At 40.7% G+C, this 20,816-nt stretch overlaps 1 protein-coding gene across 1 annotated transcript in view; it reads left to right on the top strand.

Moving 5' to 3' along the window:
* Syt10 (synaptotagmin 10) overlaps positions 1-20,816 on the top strand; it is a 58,894-nt gene that overhangs the window by 37,000 nt on the left and 1,078 nt on the right. The window contains exons 4-6 of the mRNA XM_038343281.1: positions 10,604-10,724; positions 14,599-14,770; positions 17,874-18,003. Of these exons, the coding sequence (XP_038199209.1) occupies positions 10,604-10,724; positions 14,599-14,770; positions 17,874-18,003 (423 nt within the window). The remainder of the gene's footprint in view (positions 1-10,603; positions 10,725-14,598; positions 14,771-17,873; positions 18,004-20,816) is intronic.

Genomic DNA, 20,816 nt, shown 5'->3' with positions numbered 1-20,816 from the left:
CTGGCTTTCTTTTAAGCCATTGGCTGCCTATCCTAAGCCTCACTGAATATCACAATATCTCTTTTTCCCATCTGTACTTCTCATTTTTATTTTTGAATACTTATCACAGTACTTAAATAAATATTATACTTTCTATTCATTGTGACATCTCAGCTCCTTAATTCATTAAACCCATATAAAATGATGTTACAGCCAAGACAAAGAAATCAAGAGCACAAACCCCTCCATCAGCCTCGTTGTCATCTTCCTTCCTGGTCTTCATTTACCAACCATGTACTTAGAGTATTACCACAGTGAACACTTAACTGAGCCAGTGTGTACATGAATAAATGGGCTAAAGATACTTCTTGGAAGAGAATTTATAGAATGGCAAGTATTAGGCTTTCCAATAGGTCTTCAAATAGTTATTTTCTCAGAGATACAAAAGTTTCTGAAGGACTAAGAAGGAGAAATTTTACATTGATACTGCAGAGAGTAGTATAGCCATGAGTGAATTTTCAGGAGCCCCTCAGAGGCCGGCCTCATTTTAAGCACGTTAGAGAAAAGTAACTGCAGAGATAGTGCTATAATCCTCTCTCTACTCAAGAAGATACAAAATGCACTTCCTTGTCTTGACACGGGTCATCATTTAGTGTTCATTTTTGTACATTACTGTTCTTCTCCCTGAGGAGACCGCAACTTCTTGCTAAATACTTATTTATTATTATTTTAGAAAAAAATCTAACAAGAATGTTTATCTGCCATATCAATCTACAACAGTGAAAACTCACTTGAAATCTAAGGAGACAATAGTAGAAATAAAAATAGCTATAAATAAATTAAAAAGGCCTATAACGACACAATGTAGATTAAAAGAAGCAAATATTCTAAAAAACAAGAATAGAGTCATTCTGAATATGGTAATGAATAAGGGGAAATCACCCCAGATATATAGTAATTTATATTCTTAGCATTTTAATAGAATTATAAACAAAATGAACACTAAATGATGACCTTTATCAAGACAAGATAGTGCACTCCACACATAATCTTTCTTTACCTCCATTGTGGAGAAGCAATACAGTTTCCCCTTGATAACCTGGATCAATCATCCATTCTAATACTGTTATTCCCTTATTAGCCAGAAGCCCAGAGTAGTCATGGAGAAGTCTAAGCTTCCAGTTCAATACTTGTCGTGTCTCCTGGAAGGAGTGCTCCCTGATCTAGAACCAAAACTTCTAGGCCAGAAGAACTTAAGGTTGTGGGAACTGGAAGCAAAAAGTTTTCTAGTGGGTCACTGGGGGTGATCATGAGTAGAACCATTTCCTTTTCCACCCCTTGATTTCTGTGCTTATGGATCCTAGCTATTGAAGAAACCATACCATATATTGGATGCATATACCACCTTCTGGAGAACTCTGCCCGCCCCCGGGTTTCTGACACCTAATTGATCCTGTAACTGTAGCTTCAAAAGACCACTCCGCTGTTATGTCATCTACTTTGGGATGATAGTGAACATGATAATACCAGTGAATTCTGTGATCGTGGGTCCACTATCATACTTCTTTGGCTGCGATGACAGTAGTGCTTTGCTCCAGAACCCCGAGGATCTCCTCTGATTCACATTTAGGGACTTGCCAAAGACTCCAGACGGCATCCCTATCTGCCACTGACACCTCAAGTACCACCTCCCTACTGGATCATATGGTCCAAGGGGTTGAGCAGCCTGCACAGCAGCCTGGAACTTTTGAAGAGCCTTCTTCTGTTTAAGGTCCCATTCAAAGCTAGCAGCTTACTGAGTCACTTCGTACATGAGGCAGAGTAACACACTCAAATGAGGAAGGTCGTTTGATATGGCAACTGCAGTTGGAGTTACTACTTGATTAATGATTTGATTGCCAGCTGTCATTCTCCATAATTCACCTGTCTTCTGCACTGGTCCGATAGGAGGGTTAAAGGGAGATGTGATGGGAACCACCACCCCTGCATAATTCAAGTTCTTGATGGTTGCGCTAATTTCCATAATTCCTCCTGGAATATGGTGTTGTCTTAGATTCACTATTTTCCCTGATAGAAGCAAGTCCAGTGGCTTTCATTTGGCCTTTTCAACCATAATAGCCCTAATTCCACAAATCAGGGAATCGGTGTGGGAATTCTGCCAACTCGTAATTACATCTTACCCAATTACACATTCTGGAACTGAAGAAACAGCCACGGGGTGATCTCAGGGAATCACTGGACCTACTGTGATTTGGACTTCAGCCAAAGCAGTGTCAATCACCTGACTTCCATAAGCCCCTACTTTAACTGGAGGGTGTCAATGCGTCTTTGAGTCTCCAGGAATCAGTCTCAATTCTGAACCAGTATCTAACAGATTCCAGAATCTCTGAATGGATGGAAAGACTTCTATTTCAACAATGTCTGTCTTCCAATGGAAGGGCCAAGAATCCAGTAGTTGTTCAGTCCATAAGGATGGATGTTTCAGTTGGTCTTCAGACTCCCAAAGAAGGCTCTAATACCAATGAAGAAATGAACTTATCAGAGAAAGTAAGGGCAAGCAAGCAAAGAGCAAGAGTGTCCATCTTCCATGTCCTTTATCTAGACTGCCACCAGAGGTGTGACCCTGATTTAAGGTGAACTTTCCTACCTCAAAAGATACGGATTTAGGGTGGGTCCTCCCGCTTCAAGTAAGTCAGTTAATTAAAAATCCCTCACAGGTGTATCCAGCTGCTTGAATTTTAGTTAATTCCAGATGAGTCAAGTTAATAACCAAGAATAGCTATCACACTACTTATTCTTTGACAGTTTCATACATATATACACTGTGTCTTGATCATATCTTTTTCCAAGGACCCTCTTCTACTCCCGAACAGTTCCCCTTCCCCACTGACTCCCCCTTCCTTTCCATCTCCCCTCTCTTTTCGTTTTTCTCTTATATTTAAGATAGATTTTTTTCTCACATAGTATATCCTAATCTAAAAAATCTTAAGAATTTTTTTACCACCTCAAGATGGCTTTGCAGCAAGAAGGATGATGCAAATGTTCCATTTAGGACTGACCACATTACACTCAATTATTCTCTGCATATTGGCCAATTGTGGGTCTTCGTGGTAACCCCTGTCTACTACAATAAGAAGTGTATCTGATGAGCGGCAAGAGCGCCACTAATCTATGGCCTAAGGACAAGTAGAGAGACTCCAGAGGCATGAAATATTAGTAGTAGGTTCTGCCCTTGGGACTGTGACCTCCTCAACCAGGGGTTGTAGTACCAGCCATGAATTGCCTCGTGTGGAGCAGGCTTTAAATTTAATTTTAAAAATTATGATGATTATCTCCATGACTTTATGTCACTCTGTCACCTAAGGGCATATCTTGTCATTGCTGCTGCCAGTGCTCACAGCTGGATAAGACTGGTTATGACCTTTTTCCTTGGACAGCCTTCACAGCACCTTCCTGTCATACCACCCTGAATTACATTCACCCTGAATGTACCTGATCCTGTCTATTCTCTTTTCATACTCACTTTATGTACACCTTACCTCATCACCCTACGTCCGCATCTGCCCAGCTCTCTTCCTGTTTGAATCTTTCCACATTCAATTTACTATCTCCTCGCCTTCATTTTTTCTATGTTCTCTTCTATGTGCTACTGCCCACTTCCTTTAAGGCAAGACACCTCTAGACCTTTCATCTCTATTCTAGTGGCCTGGCTTTGAGGGAACCCCAAATTAAACACCCACAATTAAAGAGTCGAGTCTAGGATCTGAACAGATGAGAGAACATGAGCAATTTTGTTTCTGAGGGTGGTTTACCTCATTCAGTATATTTTTTGTTTCATTTTTCTTTACAGCTGAATAAAATTCCCAGTGTGTATATTTGCAACATTTCCATTCTCCATTCATCTGGGCATCTAGACTGATTCCATTTTCTGTCTATTGTGGATAGAGGGGCAATGGACCTGGATGTGTTCATATAAATATCTCTGTATTAAGATAGTCATTTGGGTACATGGCAAGGACCGATACACCTGCATCGTGTGGTCTTTGGAAAAACCTCCAGGTTGATTTCCAAAGAGACTGCAGTCATTTGCATTCCCACTGACGGTGTATAAAGTTCTCCTTTCCTGACACCCATGACAACATTCGTTATCATTAGTGCCCTTGACTGAGATATCTCAGACTAGTTTGAGTCTGCATTCCCCCTGATAGCTAAGAATGTCGAATACTTTTTGAATCCTAACCATTTGTAATTCTTCTATTGAGAACTTCCTATTCCGTGCAAAATCCTATTTTTCAGTTGGGTTGTTTTCTTTGAGCTTAGCTTTCTGAATGTCTTATATAGTCTAGTTCCTAATCCTGTGTCAGATATATAGCTAACCAGAAAAGATTTTCTCCCATTCTACTTACTCCCTTGGCAGTTTCCTTTGCTGTAAAGAAGATTTTTAGTTTGACGAGGTTACATGTGTCAAGCACTCGTCTTATTTTCCATGTAACTGGAATTCTGTTCAGAAAATCATTACCTAGATTTATGTTGCAATCAAGGCTACCATGAACTCACAACTACGAAATTTTTTATTCAAACTGCAAGGGCTATCTCTTGGCATTCAGAGATAATAGAAAATGGTGGGGGGGGGATTCTTGACAGTTTTAAGGGGCTATGTTACAGCAGGAGGTAGTCGAGTTAGCTGGAACAGTCTGGGAACTAACAGGGCACTTAGGTCTGCTGAAGGTTTTGAGTTAAAGGGGAACTAGATGCCCATGCTGGAGATAGTTAGCTGAATGGGACAGAGCGGGAAGTGATGACTCTTGTCAAGGTTTCTGAGGAATGCTGGTTTTCGGCACCAATCCTGTTTACATGTGAGAGTCCAGCCTGAGCTGCGCCCAGACTGTCATTTCGGACATTGCCAGTGGCCTTGCCATTTGGGAGGGTTGGGAGCCCACTTGGACCTAGCATATATCTTGCACTCCCTGCTTTTACCTTTAACAGTTCAAAGATATCTGGACTTTATAAGATCTTTTTAAAAATTACAGAATTAAGTTTTGTGCAGGGCAAGATAATTAATATATTTGTAGTTTCATTTTTCTACGTGTTAATGTCCAGGTTTCTAGAACCATCCACTGAAGATGGTATCTTTTTTAACGTATATTTTTGGATACTTTACAAAAAAATCCGATAGTTATTGTTTGTACATGTATCTGGTTCCTCTATCCTATTTTATTGATCTATGTGGGGTTTTTAGTGCTGGTGTCATGCTTATTTTATTACTGTGACTCTGCATAAAATGTAAAATTAGGTATGATAATAATATTTCATACAATATTATTCTTGCAAATGACTGCTTTAGTTATCCTCGGTCATTTTTGCACCCATACATATTTTAAGGTGTGTGTGTTTGTGTGTGTGTGTGTGTGTGTGTGTGTGTGTAGTATGTCCCTGGGATCTGGATTGTGATTTCTTCGAATATATAGACTGCTTTTGATAGAATGACCATTTTCACTGTTTTGATTCTTCCTATCTATGAGTAAGGGAGGATTTTCCTCCTCTTAGTGCCTTCCCCAATTTCTTTCTTCAGTGTCTTAAAGTATTATAGAAGTTGTAGAAAGTTTTTTATCGGACTTTCTTTAGACCGCCAGTCCACAAACAATGACATAGAGACTTATTATTAATTATAAAAGCTTTAGGCTTGTTTCCAACTAGTTCTTAGAACTTAACTAACTCATATTTTTAAACCTTCGCTCTAGCACATGGCTCCTTTATTTTCCTCAGTACAGCTCATCTGACTTGTTTTAGGGGCTATTTTGAATGAGATTGCTTCAACAATTTCTTTTTCAGTATATTTGTCATTTATATGAAGAGAGTCTACTGATTTATGTCTGTTAATTTTATATTCTCCCTTTTCTTCAGGTATTTTTTTTTTTTAGTTTTCAGAGCCTTTTGCTAGAATCTGCTGGGTCTCTTGTGTATAAAATGTCATCTACAAAAGGGAGCGCTTCAGTTTCTCTTAATTATATCACTTTTATTTCTTTTTCTGTCTTGTTTTTCCAGATAAGACCTCAAGCCCTTCGTTGAGTAGGAATGAGGAGGATATGTATTCTTGTCTTGTTTCTGATCTTTTTTTTGTTTCCAGTTTATTTATTTTTTATTAAAAATTGCCATCTCCTCCCCTCCTCCTCCCCCTTCCCTCCCCTCCCCTCCACCCATACCCCCACTCCCTCCTTCTCCAGGCCAAAGAGCCATCAGGGTTCTCTACACTATGTTGAGTCCAAGGTCCTCCCAACTCCTCCCAGGTCCAGGAAGGTGAGCAACCAAACTGACAAGGCTCACACAGAGCCCGTCCATGTCGTAGAGACCAAGCCCATCGCCATTGTCCTTGGCTCCTCGGTCAGCCTCCACCATCAGCCACTTTCAGAGAGTCCGATTTTTTTAATTTAATTTTAAAAACTATCTTTTCTCATTCTACCTGCCAAATCTAGTATCCACTCCTTCTCCTCCTCCCACTCCCTCTACCTTTCCCTCATCCTATCCCCATCTCACCCCCCATTTCACCCCCATCCCACCCCCCTTCCCAACCACTCAGAGAGTATAAGGCTTCCCATGGGAAGTCAACAAAGTCTAGCACATTGGTTTAAGGCAGGACCAAGGCACTCTCCCCTATATCTAAGCTGAACAAGGTATCCATTCAGAGGAAATAGGTTCCAAAAAGCCAGAACAAGCAGTAGGGATAAATCCTGGTCTCACTGCCAGTGGCCACACAGTCTGCCTCAGCCATACAACTGTCACCCACATTCAGAGGACCTAGTTTGGTCCTATGCCAGTTCCCTCACTATCAGGCCAGAGTTGGTAGGCTTCCACTAGCTCAGGTAAGCTGTTTCAGTGGGTATCCCCATCATGGTCTTGATCTCTTTACTCATATTCTCACTCCTTCTCTTTGCCTAGACTTTGGGAGCTCAGCCCAGTGCTCTGCTGTGGTTCTCTGCATCTGCTTCCATTAGTTGGTGGATGAAGGTTCTATGGTGATATTTAAGAAAGTCATCAGTCTGACTACAGGGCAAGGCCAGTTCAGACACCCTCTTCACTATTGCTTAAAGTCTTAGCTGGGGTCATCCTTGTGGATTCCTGGGAATTTCTCTAGTACCAGATTTCTTGCTAGCTCCATGACATCTCCCTCAATCAAGATCTCTCTTTCCCTGTTCTCAGTCTTTCTTCTTCTCCCATCTCAACCATCCCATTCCCTCTAGTTCTCCTCCCCCTCCCCTTCTCCTCACCTCCTAACTTTCTACTTTCCTTCTCACTCCTAAGCTCACCGTCCCAACATTCCCAGGAGATCTTGTCTATTTCCCCTTCCCCTGGGGATCTATGTATGTTTCTCTTAGGGTTCTCCTTGTTACTTAGTTTCTCTAGCGTCATGAACTATAGGCTCCTTGTCCTTTGCTTTACAGCTAGCATTCACCTAGGATGGGGTACATACCATATTCATCTTTCTGGATCTGAATTACCTCACTCGGGATGGTTTTTTTCTAGTTCCATCCATTTAATTTTGCATTCTTTGTATAGTCTAGATATTAATCCTCCATCTGATATGCAAGCAGCATAGGTTTCTCCCATTTTTACGTGCTGTCTCTTCACTCAGTTGTTTCCTCTACTGTGCTGAAGGTTTTTAATTTGATAAGGTCCCATTTGTCCACTTTTAGCTTTGTTTCCCAAGAGACTCAATTCCTAGTCACAAAATCCTCCCAATGCCAATATCCTAAAAATGTTTTCCCCACTGCTTCCTCTAACAGTTTCAGAGTTTACGATCTTTAGTCTGTTCAGATTTGATCATATACAGGATAAGAAATAGGGATTTTGTTTCATTCTTCCATATGTGCATATACAGTTTTCTCAGGACCATTAGTTAAGAGGCTGTCTTCTTTTCCACTGTATGTTGTGGCCATCACGTGGCTGTTGATGTGGGGTTTTTATCTGGGTCCTTTATTCTACTCATTGATCCCTCTCTGTGTTTGTGCCAGTACTTTGTTTGATATGGTTTATGGCATAACTTAAAATCAGCATCATTTTACCTCTTGAATTATTTGTTTTGCTCCAAATTGTTTTCACTATCTGAGTTCTTTTGTGTTTCCACAAACTGTAGCCACCATTATACTAAACAGGGAAAAATCTCCAAGCATTTCCAGTAAAAATCAGAAACAAGACAAGGCTGTCCACACTCTCCCCTATTCAATATTGTGCTTGAAAGTCTTAGGTCTTAGTGAGCAGAAAGACAAGAGAAAAAATACACAGGAAGAGAAGAACGCTCGGAGTTCTTGTTTTCAGATGCTGTGATTCTGTACATAAGAGACCCCAAAGACTCTTAGAAAGTGAAACCCTTTCAGGAAAGTGGCAGAATACAAGCTAACAGACAAAAGTCAACAGCCCTCCTATACACCAGTAAGCCACCATGCTGAGAAAAAGATCAAGGAAACAGTCCTATTTAAAAGGGACAAAAGAATAAGCACAACCAGGGAAGGAAAGGCCTTTGCAATTAACCTTTAACACATCAAAGAAAGAAAAAGACACAAGAAGATGGGAAGCCCTCCAAAGATCATGGGCTAATTCCAGAATCAATTCTACGGAGGTTGCTTTACTACCAATGCAACTCACAGACCAAATGCTATGCCAATCCAAATTCTGATTGCATTCTTCAGAGAAATAAAGATTTCCAAAATGTTCTATATTTTTCATTCCAAGTTGTAGTATGGCATCTGACTCCCACAGTGCACCTTGTCACACATGTAACCATGCCCACACACAAAATAAATGACTGAGCTCAGGTTACCAGGCTTAGAGGCATCTTTCCAGCCCCAAGAAACAAGGAGCTTTGAAGAACCTACTTCAGAGCTCCTGAGTATTAAGTTAGGAATTTATTTTCTCCAAATTAAATCGACTTCAATTTTTTTTCTTTAGGAATAATTTCATCAAATCTTTTAATTCACCCTTAAAGCAAAATTCTTTTTATTTATTTATTTATTATTAAAAATTTCCGCCTCCTTCCCACCTCCCGTTTCCCTCCCCCTCCCTCCACTCCCCTCCCCCTCCCTCCACTCCCCTCCCCCTCCCTCTCCAGTCAAGGAGCAGTCAGGGTTCTCTGCCCTGCGGGAAGTCCAAGGTCTTCCCTTCTCCATCCAGGTCCAGGAAGGTGTGCATCTAAACAGACTAGGCTCCCTCAAAGCCAGTACATGCAGTAGGATCAAAACCCAGTGCCATTGTCCTCAGCTTCTCAGTCAGCCCTCGTTGTCCCCCACGTTCAGAGAGTTCAGTTTGATCCCATGCTTTTTCAGTCCCAGTCGAGCTGGCCTTGGTGAGCTCGCCTTGATGAGCTCCCATTAAAGCAAAATTCTTAATTCTCGTGATGCATTCAGTTTTCACTGTTTGCCATCTATGCCGTGACAGCATATAAATCTGCATCAGAATGCTAGGAACAAATCTAATGTTTTATCCAGAATAATTATCCATCTGAGAGCTGAGGATACAGCTCATTGGTTTAAGCTCTTGATCCCTAGAATATACATAAACAGCAGGTGGGTGTAGTGGTTCACCAGTAATTCCCAGCCTTGGAAGGCAGAGACAGGATTCCAAACCAGCTCCATCGTGCTGGTGAGCTCTGGGTTTGATTGAGAGACCTTGCCTTAAAGACTAGGGTAGCAGATGGATAGAGGATAATTCCTAACATCCATCTCTGGCCTCTACATGCATGAACACACGAAGGCGCATGCGATAAGAAGAGAGAGGTGGGGTGACAGAGACCAAAAGACATGCAGAGACACACACATGAGAGAGACAGACATAGAGGCAGAGGGATTGATTTGTGGGAAAGAGGCAACAAGACTGGGTTGGTACATTAGAGATGAAGCAGAGAGGATCCAATCAACGTGGGTTCCGTATATGGCTCTTCAGTGTGTCGTCTAAATGAAGACACACAGAAAGGAAATTCTTCACAGTCACGCTAAGAGGGTTGTGAATCAAGAACTTTCCAGGCACATTGGAGCTTGTAGTCATGCCCTGATGTGTGTGTGTGTGTGTGTGTGTGTGTGTGTGTGTGTAAAATTTGCTTTTCATTTCATAAATGATCACTTTGCTATGTGAAGCTTAACTTATGGTGTGGGAGATGAGCATTAGAGGTCATTCAATCCTGGTGGGAAATGGTGGTTTGAACAGTCATAATAGATTCCCGAAGAGTCAGTAATAGATGGCATATTTTGACAGTAGTGAAGGGAAGACCTGCTCTGACTTGGTGGGATGCAGAGGTAAGAGGAAACAAACACTCACTTCCTAGTTGGAACCTACTAGTTTTTGGCTTCAGCCTCTGAGTAAGCCATACTGTCATTTGTTCATTGTGACAAACTGAAGACTAAGGTGGTCAGGGGGTGGAAGCAGAAGTCTGCTAAATTACAGACGGTAAGTGAGCAGCTCAGATATATTCTTTTTACTAACTCCATTCACAAGAAAAAAACCCAACTTGTTACAATGTATCTGAATCCTCAATGAATTTTTTTTAATTTTATAATATTCTAATAATGTGAATTTTTTCAGTTATCTTCCCTTTTGTTTTGCTTTCACTGTGTGTTGTTTGAAATTGCCAATCTAGGAAAGCATAGACCTGGGCGAGATCATGTTTTCCCTTTGCTACCTGCCAACTGCTGGGCGGATGACTTTGACAGTGATCAAGTGCAGAAATCTGAAGGCAATGGACATTACCGGGTCATCGGGTGAGTGCACACACAGTCAATGGCACATCCCTACATAAATAACTTCTCATAATGAAAACCATATGGCTTTTAATTACCTCTCTGCTATGGGATTAAAATAATAGCAGAAAGAAAGATAACAAATCAAAATGTTACAAATCACCTTTTTAAGGTAACATTAAAATTATGGAATCTTTAAAAACTATCAATAGATTGACTTTGAACTTTAGTTTTGCCTTTCTTTCTTCCTTTCTTCCTTTCTTTCCTGATCTAGTCTATTTAAATGCCACATTTATTTTGTTCTCCCACACTTCCAACTAGTCTGTTTGTAAGGGAAGGTCCTTAGACTTTCAGCTGTGAAAGTGTCCATACAAAGATATGTTTAAATTGAGTTTACTTCCTTTATGTGTCTACGGAGAAACATAAGATGTAAGCTCACCATTTACGTTTGCATCCTTGACTCCTTTCCAGTTAAAATTCGGAACATCTAAAGAAACTACAAGAAACACACAAAAGCAGTATGTCAAGAAATGCTAGAGGGGAATTTCTTTTGTGGGAATTTGACAGAGGAGTGAAACACACGGTGCACCCTTCACCTTCCCTTTTATGTTTCTGAACATAAATTTATGTTGTGGTATGTTCCCAGGGAATTATGAAGCAATGAAAAGCAGCAAAGGACGGGACCAGTTTTCAGGGAGGCTTTGACATCTTAATGTGGGGACCACACCATGACTACCCATTCCTTTCTTAAAGTTTGCAGAAAGACATACAAGAACAATTAAAATTATTTTGGTGAAAACCTTGTGTCAATGTGTATCGCTGAACACCAATAAGGGACCCAATAAGTTATTGTTTATTCTATTCTTTTATGATACATTTTAAGCCAAGCAGAGCAGTGCTAGAGTTGTTATGAAATTTGAAGTTGCTCCCCGGTTATGTGAAGCTTTTCCTCATCAGAGTCCATGTTTGAGAGTACCATCTCGTTCTACCTCACAACAAGCATATCAGGAGCCACTGATGGTGTGCGAGGCAAAGAGTGTCGTCAGAGACATAATGGGAGAGCAGAGGCAAGAAGACCTCATTCCCTTATTAGGATGCTGTTGCTCCCTGCAAGAATATCTCCCTTAGAATTGTCTCCCAAGTGTTAAAAAAAAAGGTTCTGGGCAGATTAGATATTAACATTGCCTCCTTACATGCACAGCATGTACATAATTCCCATAAGGAAATACCTTTTGTTGCTTGAAATGTTCCAGATACATTTTCCTAGAGTTTAAAATGTACATACTTGCTCAACAAATTAAAATCTTATTCTAAGGAAGCAAAAGTTATGACTATAGAATTAGACAAAATAAGATCAAGAATCTGTTGTTGCAAAGTAAGTTATTTAATTTTTAAACTATTAATACTAAAGGGTTCACAAGCACTGTCTTTGTTTTATTGAAACAACTTTTTTCACTTATTTTACATACCAATCAGTTTCCCCTCCCTCCTCTCCTCCCCTTTCCCATCTACCCCCTTCTCCATCTGCATTCAGAAAGGGGCAAGCCTCTCATGGCTTACACAAAGCATGGCATATAAAGTTGAGGCAGGACCTAGCTTCTCCCCTTAAATCTAGGTCTGGTGAGGTAATCCAGTGTGCCGAACATGTTACCAAAAGCCAGCTAAGCACCAGGGAGAGGTCCTGCTCCCACTGTTAACCACGTTACTAAGGGACCAAGCTACACTATTGTCACACTCATGCAAAAGGCCTAGGTCTGTCCCATGCAGACTCCCAAACTGTGGGTCCAGCATCCATGAGCTCTGGTGAAATCTCTATGGGTTCCACCATAATGGCAACCCTGGCTTGTACGATCCCTCCTCCCTTTCTTACACAAGACTCTTGGAGCTCAGCACTGGGCTTGTCATAGAACTCTGCCTGTTTCCATCAGTTACCGGATAGAGTATTTCTGATGGCAATTAGGGAGGTCACTGATCTGTTTACAGTAGATGGCTAGATCAGGCCCCCTCTCTACTATTGCTAAGCGTCTTAGTTGGGATCATCCTTGTGGCATCCTGGAGGTTTCCCTTACACCAGGTTTATCTCTAACCCCAAAATGCCGCCATCAAGACATCTCTTTGGTTATTCTTTCCCTCCATCCTGCCACCAACCCACCTCCTGCACCGAGTCTGGCCAATCTGCTCCCTCTCGTTACCATCCTGCCATCCCCCTAGCCCCCTGCCCCTAGTTTACCCAGGAGATCTTTTCTACTTCCCCTTCCCAGGAAAATCCATGAATTCTCTTTGGGCCCTCGTTGTTATTTAGACTATCTGGGGCTATAGATTGTAGGTTGGTTATCCTCTACTTTATGTCTAATAACCACCTATGAGTGAGTACATATCATGTTTGTCTTTCTGGGTCCAGATTACCTCACTCAGAGTGATTTTTTTTCCTAGATCCATGCATTTGCCTGCAAATTTCATGGGGTCATCGTCTTTTACAGCTGAGTAGTACTCCATTGTACAAATGTATCACATTTTCTTTATTCATTCTTCAGTTGAAGGGTGTCTAGGATGTTTCCAGGTTCTGGCTATTACAAATAATGCTGCTATGAACATAGCTGAGCAAGTGTCCTTGTGCTATGATTGTACATCCTTTGTGTATATGCTCAAAATTGGCATAGCTGGGTCTTGAGGTAGATTGATTCCAAATTTTCTAAGAAACCACCATACTGATTTCCAAATTGGTTGTATAAGTTTGTACTTCCATCATCAGTGGAGGAGTGCTCCCCTTATTCCACATCCTCTCCTACAGAAGCTGCTATCTATATTTTTGATTTTATCCATTCTGATTAGTATAAGATGGTATCTCAGAGTCATTTTGATGTGCAGTTCCTTGATAACTAAGGATGTTGAGCAATTCTTTAAGTGATTTTTGGCCATTTGAGAATCTCCTATTAAGAATTATCTGTTTAGATCTCTTTTTTTAATTGGATTATTTGGCATTTTGATGTTTATCTTCTTGAGTTCTTTATATATCTTGGAGATTAGCCCTCTGTCAGATGTGGGGTTGGTGAGGATGTTTTCTCATTCGGTAGGCTGCCATTTTGTCTTATTGACAATGTCCTTTGGCTACAAAAGCTTTTCAGTTTCAGGAGGTCCCATTTATTAATTATCAATCTCAGTGTCTGTGCTACTACTGGTGTTGTATTCAGGAAATCATCCCCTGTGCTAATGCATTCGAGGCTACATTCCTACTGTCTCTTCTGTCAGGTTCAATGTAACTGGATCTACGCTGAGGTCTTTGATCCACTTGGACGTGGGTTTTGTGCAGGGTGATAGACATTAGATATGGATCTATTTGCATTCTTCTACATGTCAACATGATTATACAAGCACTGTTTGTTAAAGATGCTTTCTTTTCTCCATTGTATAATTTGGCTTCTTTGCCACAAAGCAGGTGTTCATAGGTGGGTGGATTTAAATCACAGCCTTTGATTCTATTCCATTGACCCATGTGTCTGTTTTGATGCCAAAACCAAGCTGTTTTTTTTTTTTTTTATGGTTTTTCGAGACAGGGTTTCCCTGTAGTTTCTAGAGCCTGTCCTGGAGCTAGCTCTTGTAGACCAGGCTGGCCTCGAACTCATAGATCCGCCTGCCTCTGCCTCCCGAGTGCTGGGATTAAAGGCGTGCGCCACCACCGCCCGGCCCAAGCTGTTTTTATTACTATAGCTTTATAGTAGAGCTTGAAGTCAAGGATGGTGATGCCTCTGAAAGTCTTTTTATTATACAGGATTGTTTGAGCTACACTGGGTTTTTGTTTTTTCACACACTTTCTTATTTAGTAAAAGATTAAATACAGTGTTTCGTGCATAGCATGGATGTTTTAATTTTAGTAAAATTACCTCCCTTCTGACAGATCCTTATGTCAAAGTGTCTTTGATGTGTGAGGGCCGACGACTTAAAAAACGGAAAACGACTACAAAGAAAAACACTCTCAATCCTGTGTACAATGAAGCCATTATTTTTGACATCCCTCCAGAGAATGTAGACCAGGTCAGCCTGTGCATTGCCGTCATGGATTATGACAGGTGGGTGGAGGCTGCTGGCCCCAATGTAGATCTTCAAGTTGTCATAACCAGGTCACATCTGCTTTCCAGGTTACTCACTGTTACAGCAGATCTCACTTGAAATAAAAACAGGGCAATGATGCGTGAGAATCTATAGTTATAGTTTTCTTTTGTTTTCACCTCCAAAGCAGTCTTTCTTAACATTCACCTGAGGCTGAAGAAAGGTCTGCAAGTAGTATAAAGAACTATTTAGATGTGGGGTTGGTGAGGACCTTTTCTTCAGAATAACAAACACTGCGGTCCAGAGTTGACTTCACTAGAGAGGCTACCACACAAGGATAGTGACGCTCACCCCAACTCTATAATGAATTGGCTTTGAGGGCCAGCATGTCTTTGGGATTCACCTTCTCCACTGGGAAACTGTTAACATGCTGTGGAATGTGGGGTGCTGATGGAACTGAAAGATGCAATCGCAATCAGCTCAATGCTTTTATGCATTGCTTTTGATAACTCTACCACTTGTGTAGAACATGAATATAAAATGCCTAAGAGAATACTCACTGGTCTATGAGTAGTGATAGCAATGTGCCATTTTGTGTCTCAAAGTGTCATGGATTATGACAGGTATAAAATACTAATTAATATTTTCTGATCTGCTTGAATTTATATTAAAGGAAAAGGACCTGGGATGATTTTCAGCAGTAGAAAAATATCAAATTATCCCATTCTTCAAATGTTAAAAACGTTATAAATGTTTTCATGAACAGCCCTATTTTGCTTTAGTACCTATCCCTATTGACTTCTCAAAGCAGTGAGTTTGAGTAGGTGCAGCTAAGTATGTCATCAACCCAATGTTAAGGAAATAGAAATTAATGCCACATAAATCAGTAAGATAAAATTATTCCTATAAATATGCTTGTTGGGAAACTTCATAGTGCCATGAATTTACATGGAAAAGACCAGAAAAGCATACTGGAGCATCCTAAAATTACCCCAAAGCCTCTTCAGAGATAGCTATCTAAGTAATTCTGTACAAAGTCTTTCAGATTCTTTCAGATTACATTCTGTTTCAAGAACAAGCTTTTGAAGGAAGTTGGGATGGCAGAGACATGTAAGCTTAACACTCGGGGGTGCAGGCAAGAGGCTCAGTTCAGCTACATAGTAAGTCTGAGGGCAGCCTGGGCTGCATAAGACCTGGCTCCAAAAAGATTAAAAAAGAAAGAACCTCAGCATGCCAGGTGCTGTCTTGAATATCCTGATGGAACCCAGCTTCTGCCATTGACTCTTTTGGGCCTCCAGTTTGTTTATGAAATGAGATGATAGTAATGATATCCAGAGTGAGAGTCATGGGCTCGGGATTAATTATGTTAAAATGCTTGGAAAAAACTTTCTTTACATAGTGAACTCTCAAAAAAATATTAGTTATCCCCAGTTCAAATGGAGACATCTACAGAACACTTCCACACCTAAGACTCAAGAAACATTGCAGAAGAGCAGGTAGAAAGATTACAAGAGCCGGAGAGTCAGGGAGCTTGCTGTGAGACTGTCTCCCAGTAATGTCAGAAGCTACACCCATGAAATATCTATTACCAATGTGACTGCGTAAACATGAGCTGAGCAAGGACTACACCAACTAACAAGCCCAAGAGGATAGAGAAAAGACTACAAGACCCCAACCCTACACAAAGAACAACAGGTGACTGAGGAATGCTGGGAGCAGAAGAGGTGGTCTTCTCCAGGGAAGAGAACACCAATAGGTTGTCCAATGCCAAATGGTCAGCCCTAGAAACATACATACAAATAACATACAGACTGAAGAGCTTATATTTAGGAATGCATATGCCTGAACCTATACCTATGTACATACAATAGCAATTAATGAAAAAAGAGGCCATGAATGTGAAGGAGAGAGAAGAGCAGACTCTGAGCCTGTTTGGAGGGAGAAAGGGGGATATGGAAATATGGTATAATTATATTTTAATATCAAAAATAAAAAAAGTAAAAATAAATACTAGCTATCATTTTTATTGGTTGCAGCGAAAGTGGGGCATAAATAGAAAATAGTAATGTCAAACAGTATGCTTTGTTATGCAATGATAAATCATAGTGGTGGGACTAAACACAGCCCTGCCCCACTTAATTATACTGCCAGCAATAGTGCACTCACGCATATAATTTAGTCAGTAAAATAGAGACTGTTATGCCAGAAAGTGAGCACTGTCCTCTTGCCATACAGTCGAAACACCATCACAGAGCAAGCCTTGTGAAGAGAGTAGGGTTTCTCCTTATAGCGTGGGGGATGGGTAGAACTGCGTCCCAGAAAGCAGCATTGTTGAAGTGAGGGGTCTGCTGGTGTCCCAGGCACACACTTTCCTTGTCAACACTGCAGAGAGCTGAATAGGTTTATGAGGTTTTTATATGCAAATTCATATTGTATATTGATATTATTTAGTTAATTATCATTGGGCCTTTTTTTTGTCTGGTTGGTTGGTTGGTTGGTTGGTTGGTTGGTTGGTTGGTTGGTTAGTTGATTTTGAGACAAGATACCGTGTGCCCCAGGCTGGCCTCGAAACTTTCTCTGTAGATAATGATGAACTTGAACTTCTGATTTTCATGTCTCCACCTCTCAGTCAAGCCCCACACCTGGCCTACTTAATTTTTATTTAGAAGTTTTCATTTACTCAAAACTGCTACACCATAATCCCTTGTTTGGAGGGAATATGTTCTATCATGTTCCATAGATCATGGTAAAGACAGTGGTGAGCTCCACGTATTCCGTTCTTCCTACGTGTACAGATCTTCAGAAAGTCTGCTTTATAAACTGTGCATGAGATTGCCAGTAACAAGTAACAAATAATAAAATAGGACAATTATAACAAGATACTACATAAAGCATTCTTTAAGATTGATGTGCTATTTGTTTCTAGAACTTTTCATTTGGTATTTTCAGACGGTGATTGCCCACGGATCACTGAAAGTACCAAAGTGAGACCTGGGTCTAGAGACTACCATAGCTGTAGAATCTACTGCTTTTGATGATGTGTTAAAAACTGTACTGAAATGTGGAACCTCCCACTTACCTTTGAATTAAGACAGTGAAAGTATGCTATTCCACAAATCCTAGGGTGGGACACAATGAGGTCATAGGCGTGTGTCGAACTGGACTAGATGCGGAGGGTCTTGGGCGAGACCACTGGAACGAAATGCTGGCCTACCACCGGAAACCGATCACACACTGGCACCCCCTGCTGGAGGTAAGGATGTGGGTGCTGCCTCTGCCCTCAGTTATATTGCTGTTACTTAAATATTTTTTTTACCTGCTAACTTTCATTTGACATTTCCCTTATTTACCTTTCAAAACAATTCTCACGCTTGTGTTTCAGAGTCTCTAGCATCATCTATTCAAATTCTGTGTGCCTTGAAGGATTTTTAAAAAACACTAGCTGTCTGTGGCTTCCTGTTCAGGAAGCCTGTGGAAGGAGTGTGTCGTTTTCTTTGCACAGCCTTAGGCTTACGTCAGTGACCAGGGGCCATTGTCTTACGTTCATTACTCAGTGGGAACTGCTTCTCTGTGGGAAAAGCCACTTTATTTAAAGCCCCTTTCCATTTACAAACCCTTCATAAAGCACTGCTGTCTGATACACCTGTGTAAGGAATATGGTTGCTCCATCCAACTCTGGTCAGAAAGAATATACAGAAATTTAAAATATCAAGGCACCAACTTAGTTGTGTTCCAGGCCTGGCCATGCCGTGCGGCTTCTATTATAAAGCTTTGGTGAATGACTTGACCTTCTCTGAGTTGCGGCTGCGCCTATTCAATAAAAGTACCTTACAGAGACGATGGTGAACACAGTGCTGCGCAGATTGACTCAATATGAGGTCTTTACAGCTGGGTCCATGCTTGAGTTATGTTAGTAAAGATGAGTACCCGTTTCCTCTTAGTCAGTCTACTGGATGTAATAAGTATCGCTTGGCTGAATGCCTTTCTTTCCAACAAAGACAGTTGCTGCAACCACCTCAAGAGCCACAACGTAAACTGAGACATAATGTGTTACAAAAGGATGAATTTCCATAAAATGAATATTTATGATAGCCACACAATAAATAAATAAATAATGACAGCCTTTTTGAGAGGTAATTGTGGCTTTGTATTTTGTTGGATGTTTTTACTCTTTACTACTCCTATTACTCTTTTAGCTTTTAGGGGACCCTTTAGCTCTTAGAGGGCCTGCCACCAGCTCCCAAATAAATCACACAGAGTCTTATTCTTTCTTATAAATGTCTGGCCTTAGCTTGGCTTGTTTCTAGCCAGCTTTTCTTAAATTATCCCATCTACCTTTTCCCTCTGGGCTTTTTTCTTATTCTTACTTCTGTGTATCTTGCTTTCACTCTTCCTCCATGGCTGACTGCGTAGCAGGGTGGCTGGGTGGCTGGGTGGCTGGGTGGCTGGCTCCTGGTGTCCTGCTCCCCTTCCCCTACCTGCTCCTCTTTCTCTTCCAGATTTCTCCTTCTGTTTATCCTCTCTGCCTGCCAGCCCCGCCTATTCTTTCTCCTGCCTCACTATTGGCCATTCAACTCTTTATTAGACCATCGTCTGTTTTAGGCAGGCAAAGAATCACAGCTTCATAGAATTAAACAAATGCAGCACAAACAAAAGCACCACACCTTTACATCATTAAACAAACTCTCCACCGCATAAACAAATGTAACACACCTTAAAATTTTTTCCACAACCTTTGCACATGAAGCTTTGGTTTTAAACTGGTAGAGGTTGTGCACCGAAGCTGACTGAATGTAGCAGTAGGACTGGGTTTCAGTCTCAGCTTAGTTACAAGAATGAGACCTTGGCTGTCTTGTTCAAGATATTTTGTGTAAACGGGGTGAACATGTCATGGTCAGGCCCTGAAAGTTAATTGCTATCACAGGTTGCATTTATATATAAATGGCCCAAAACTTTACTTGACTCCATAATTTAATGTAAATCATAAGAGACAGACACACATACATAGACAACACAGATACAGACACATACACACATACAATAGATATGCACACAGACACATACGCACAGACATACATATACACATATACAGACACAAACACATGTACACAGACTTACACATACATAAACATATAAACACATGGGAACTTACACAGATACACACATGTACATATACAGTCATACATGCATATATAGGCAAAACCACCTACAAACACACACACACAGAGACACACAGATTCATACACACAGACAAAACAGGCATAGATATACAGAAACATATACACCCATATACATATATACACAAAAAATGCAAACACACACACATACATACATACATACATACATACATACAAAAATACATACATGCATGCACACACACAATCACACAGAGTATTCCCCTGAAATCTTTCAGAAGTAGAGACAGGTGCATTTTCTGGGTATCTCAACACTCACTAAAGTACATTTTATCTGGTCTCCGTGGTAAGTATTGTCTAAAATACACTTCCCTGCTTGTTATATAATTGTGCACTTTTCCCTGGGTCTCATTTTTAAGTTGGAAAGGGGAGCCTGAGCTCAAGAATATAGAAAGGGGAGAAAGCTTTGCTACACTGGGAGACACGCCAATTGGAAATGTGGACTCTGGGGTTGTTCCTCTGATATCTGATCCTGGAGAAGCTACGTGCCCTTCCATGCTGATGAGATGGCTCAGGAGAAATGAAAGCAGATGAGCAAAATTTAAACAAATGTAAAGAGACGCATATAGTCTGAAGTATATTATATATATCATAAATGCATATAAACACAAAACTATCTGATAAAGAACACTAGGCATATGTTTGTATCAAGAACAAGAATAAAAGAACCCTTTTCAGTCCCCCTTCAGTTCCTATGTATCAAAAGATACATAAGAACACAGGACATAGCGTGGCATTAGATCAAAGATAGTTTTCTAGTAACTGGATCAGGGACAACTGGCATTAAAAGACAAATGTACTTTCCTCTACACATAGCTTTTTTTCATCCCCTATGTTTTTATTTAGTAGACAAACAGATTGTATGGACCAG

The sequence above is a fragment of the Arvicola amphibius genome, chromosome 9 (genome assembly GCF_903992535.2).
Source record: "Arvicola amphibius chromosome 9, mArvAmp1.2, whole genome shotgun sequence".
Lineage (NCBI taxonomy): Eukaryota > Metazoa > Chordata > Mammalia > Rodentia > Cricetidae > Arvicola > Arvicola amphibius.
This window is presented reverse-complemented; position numbering and strand designations above follow the sequence as displayed.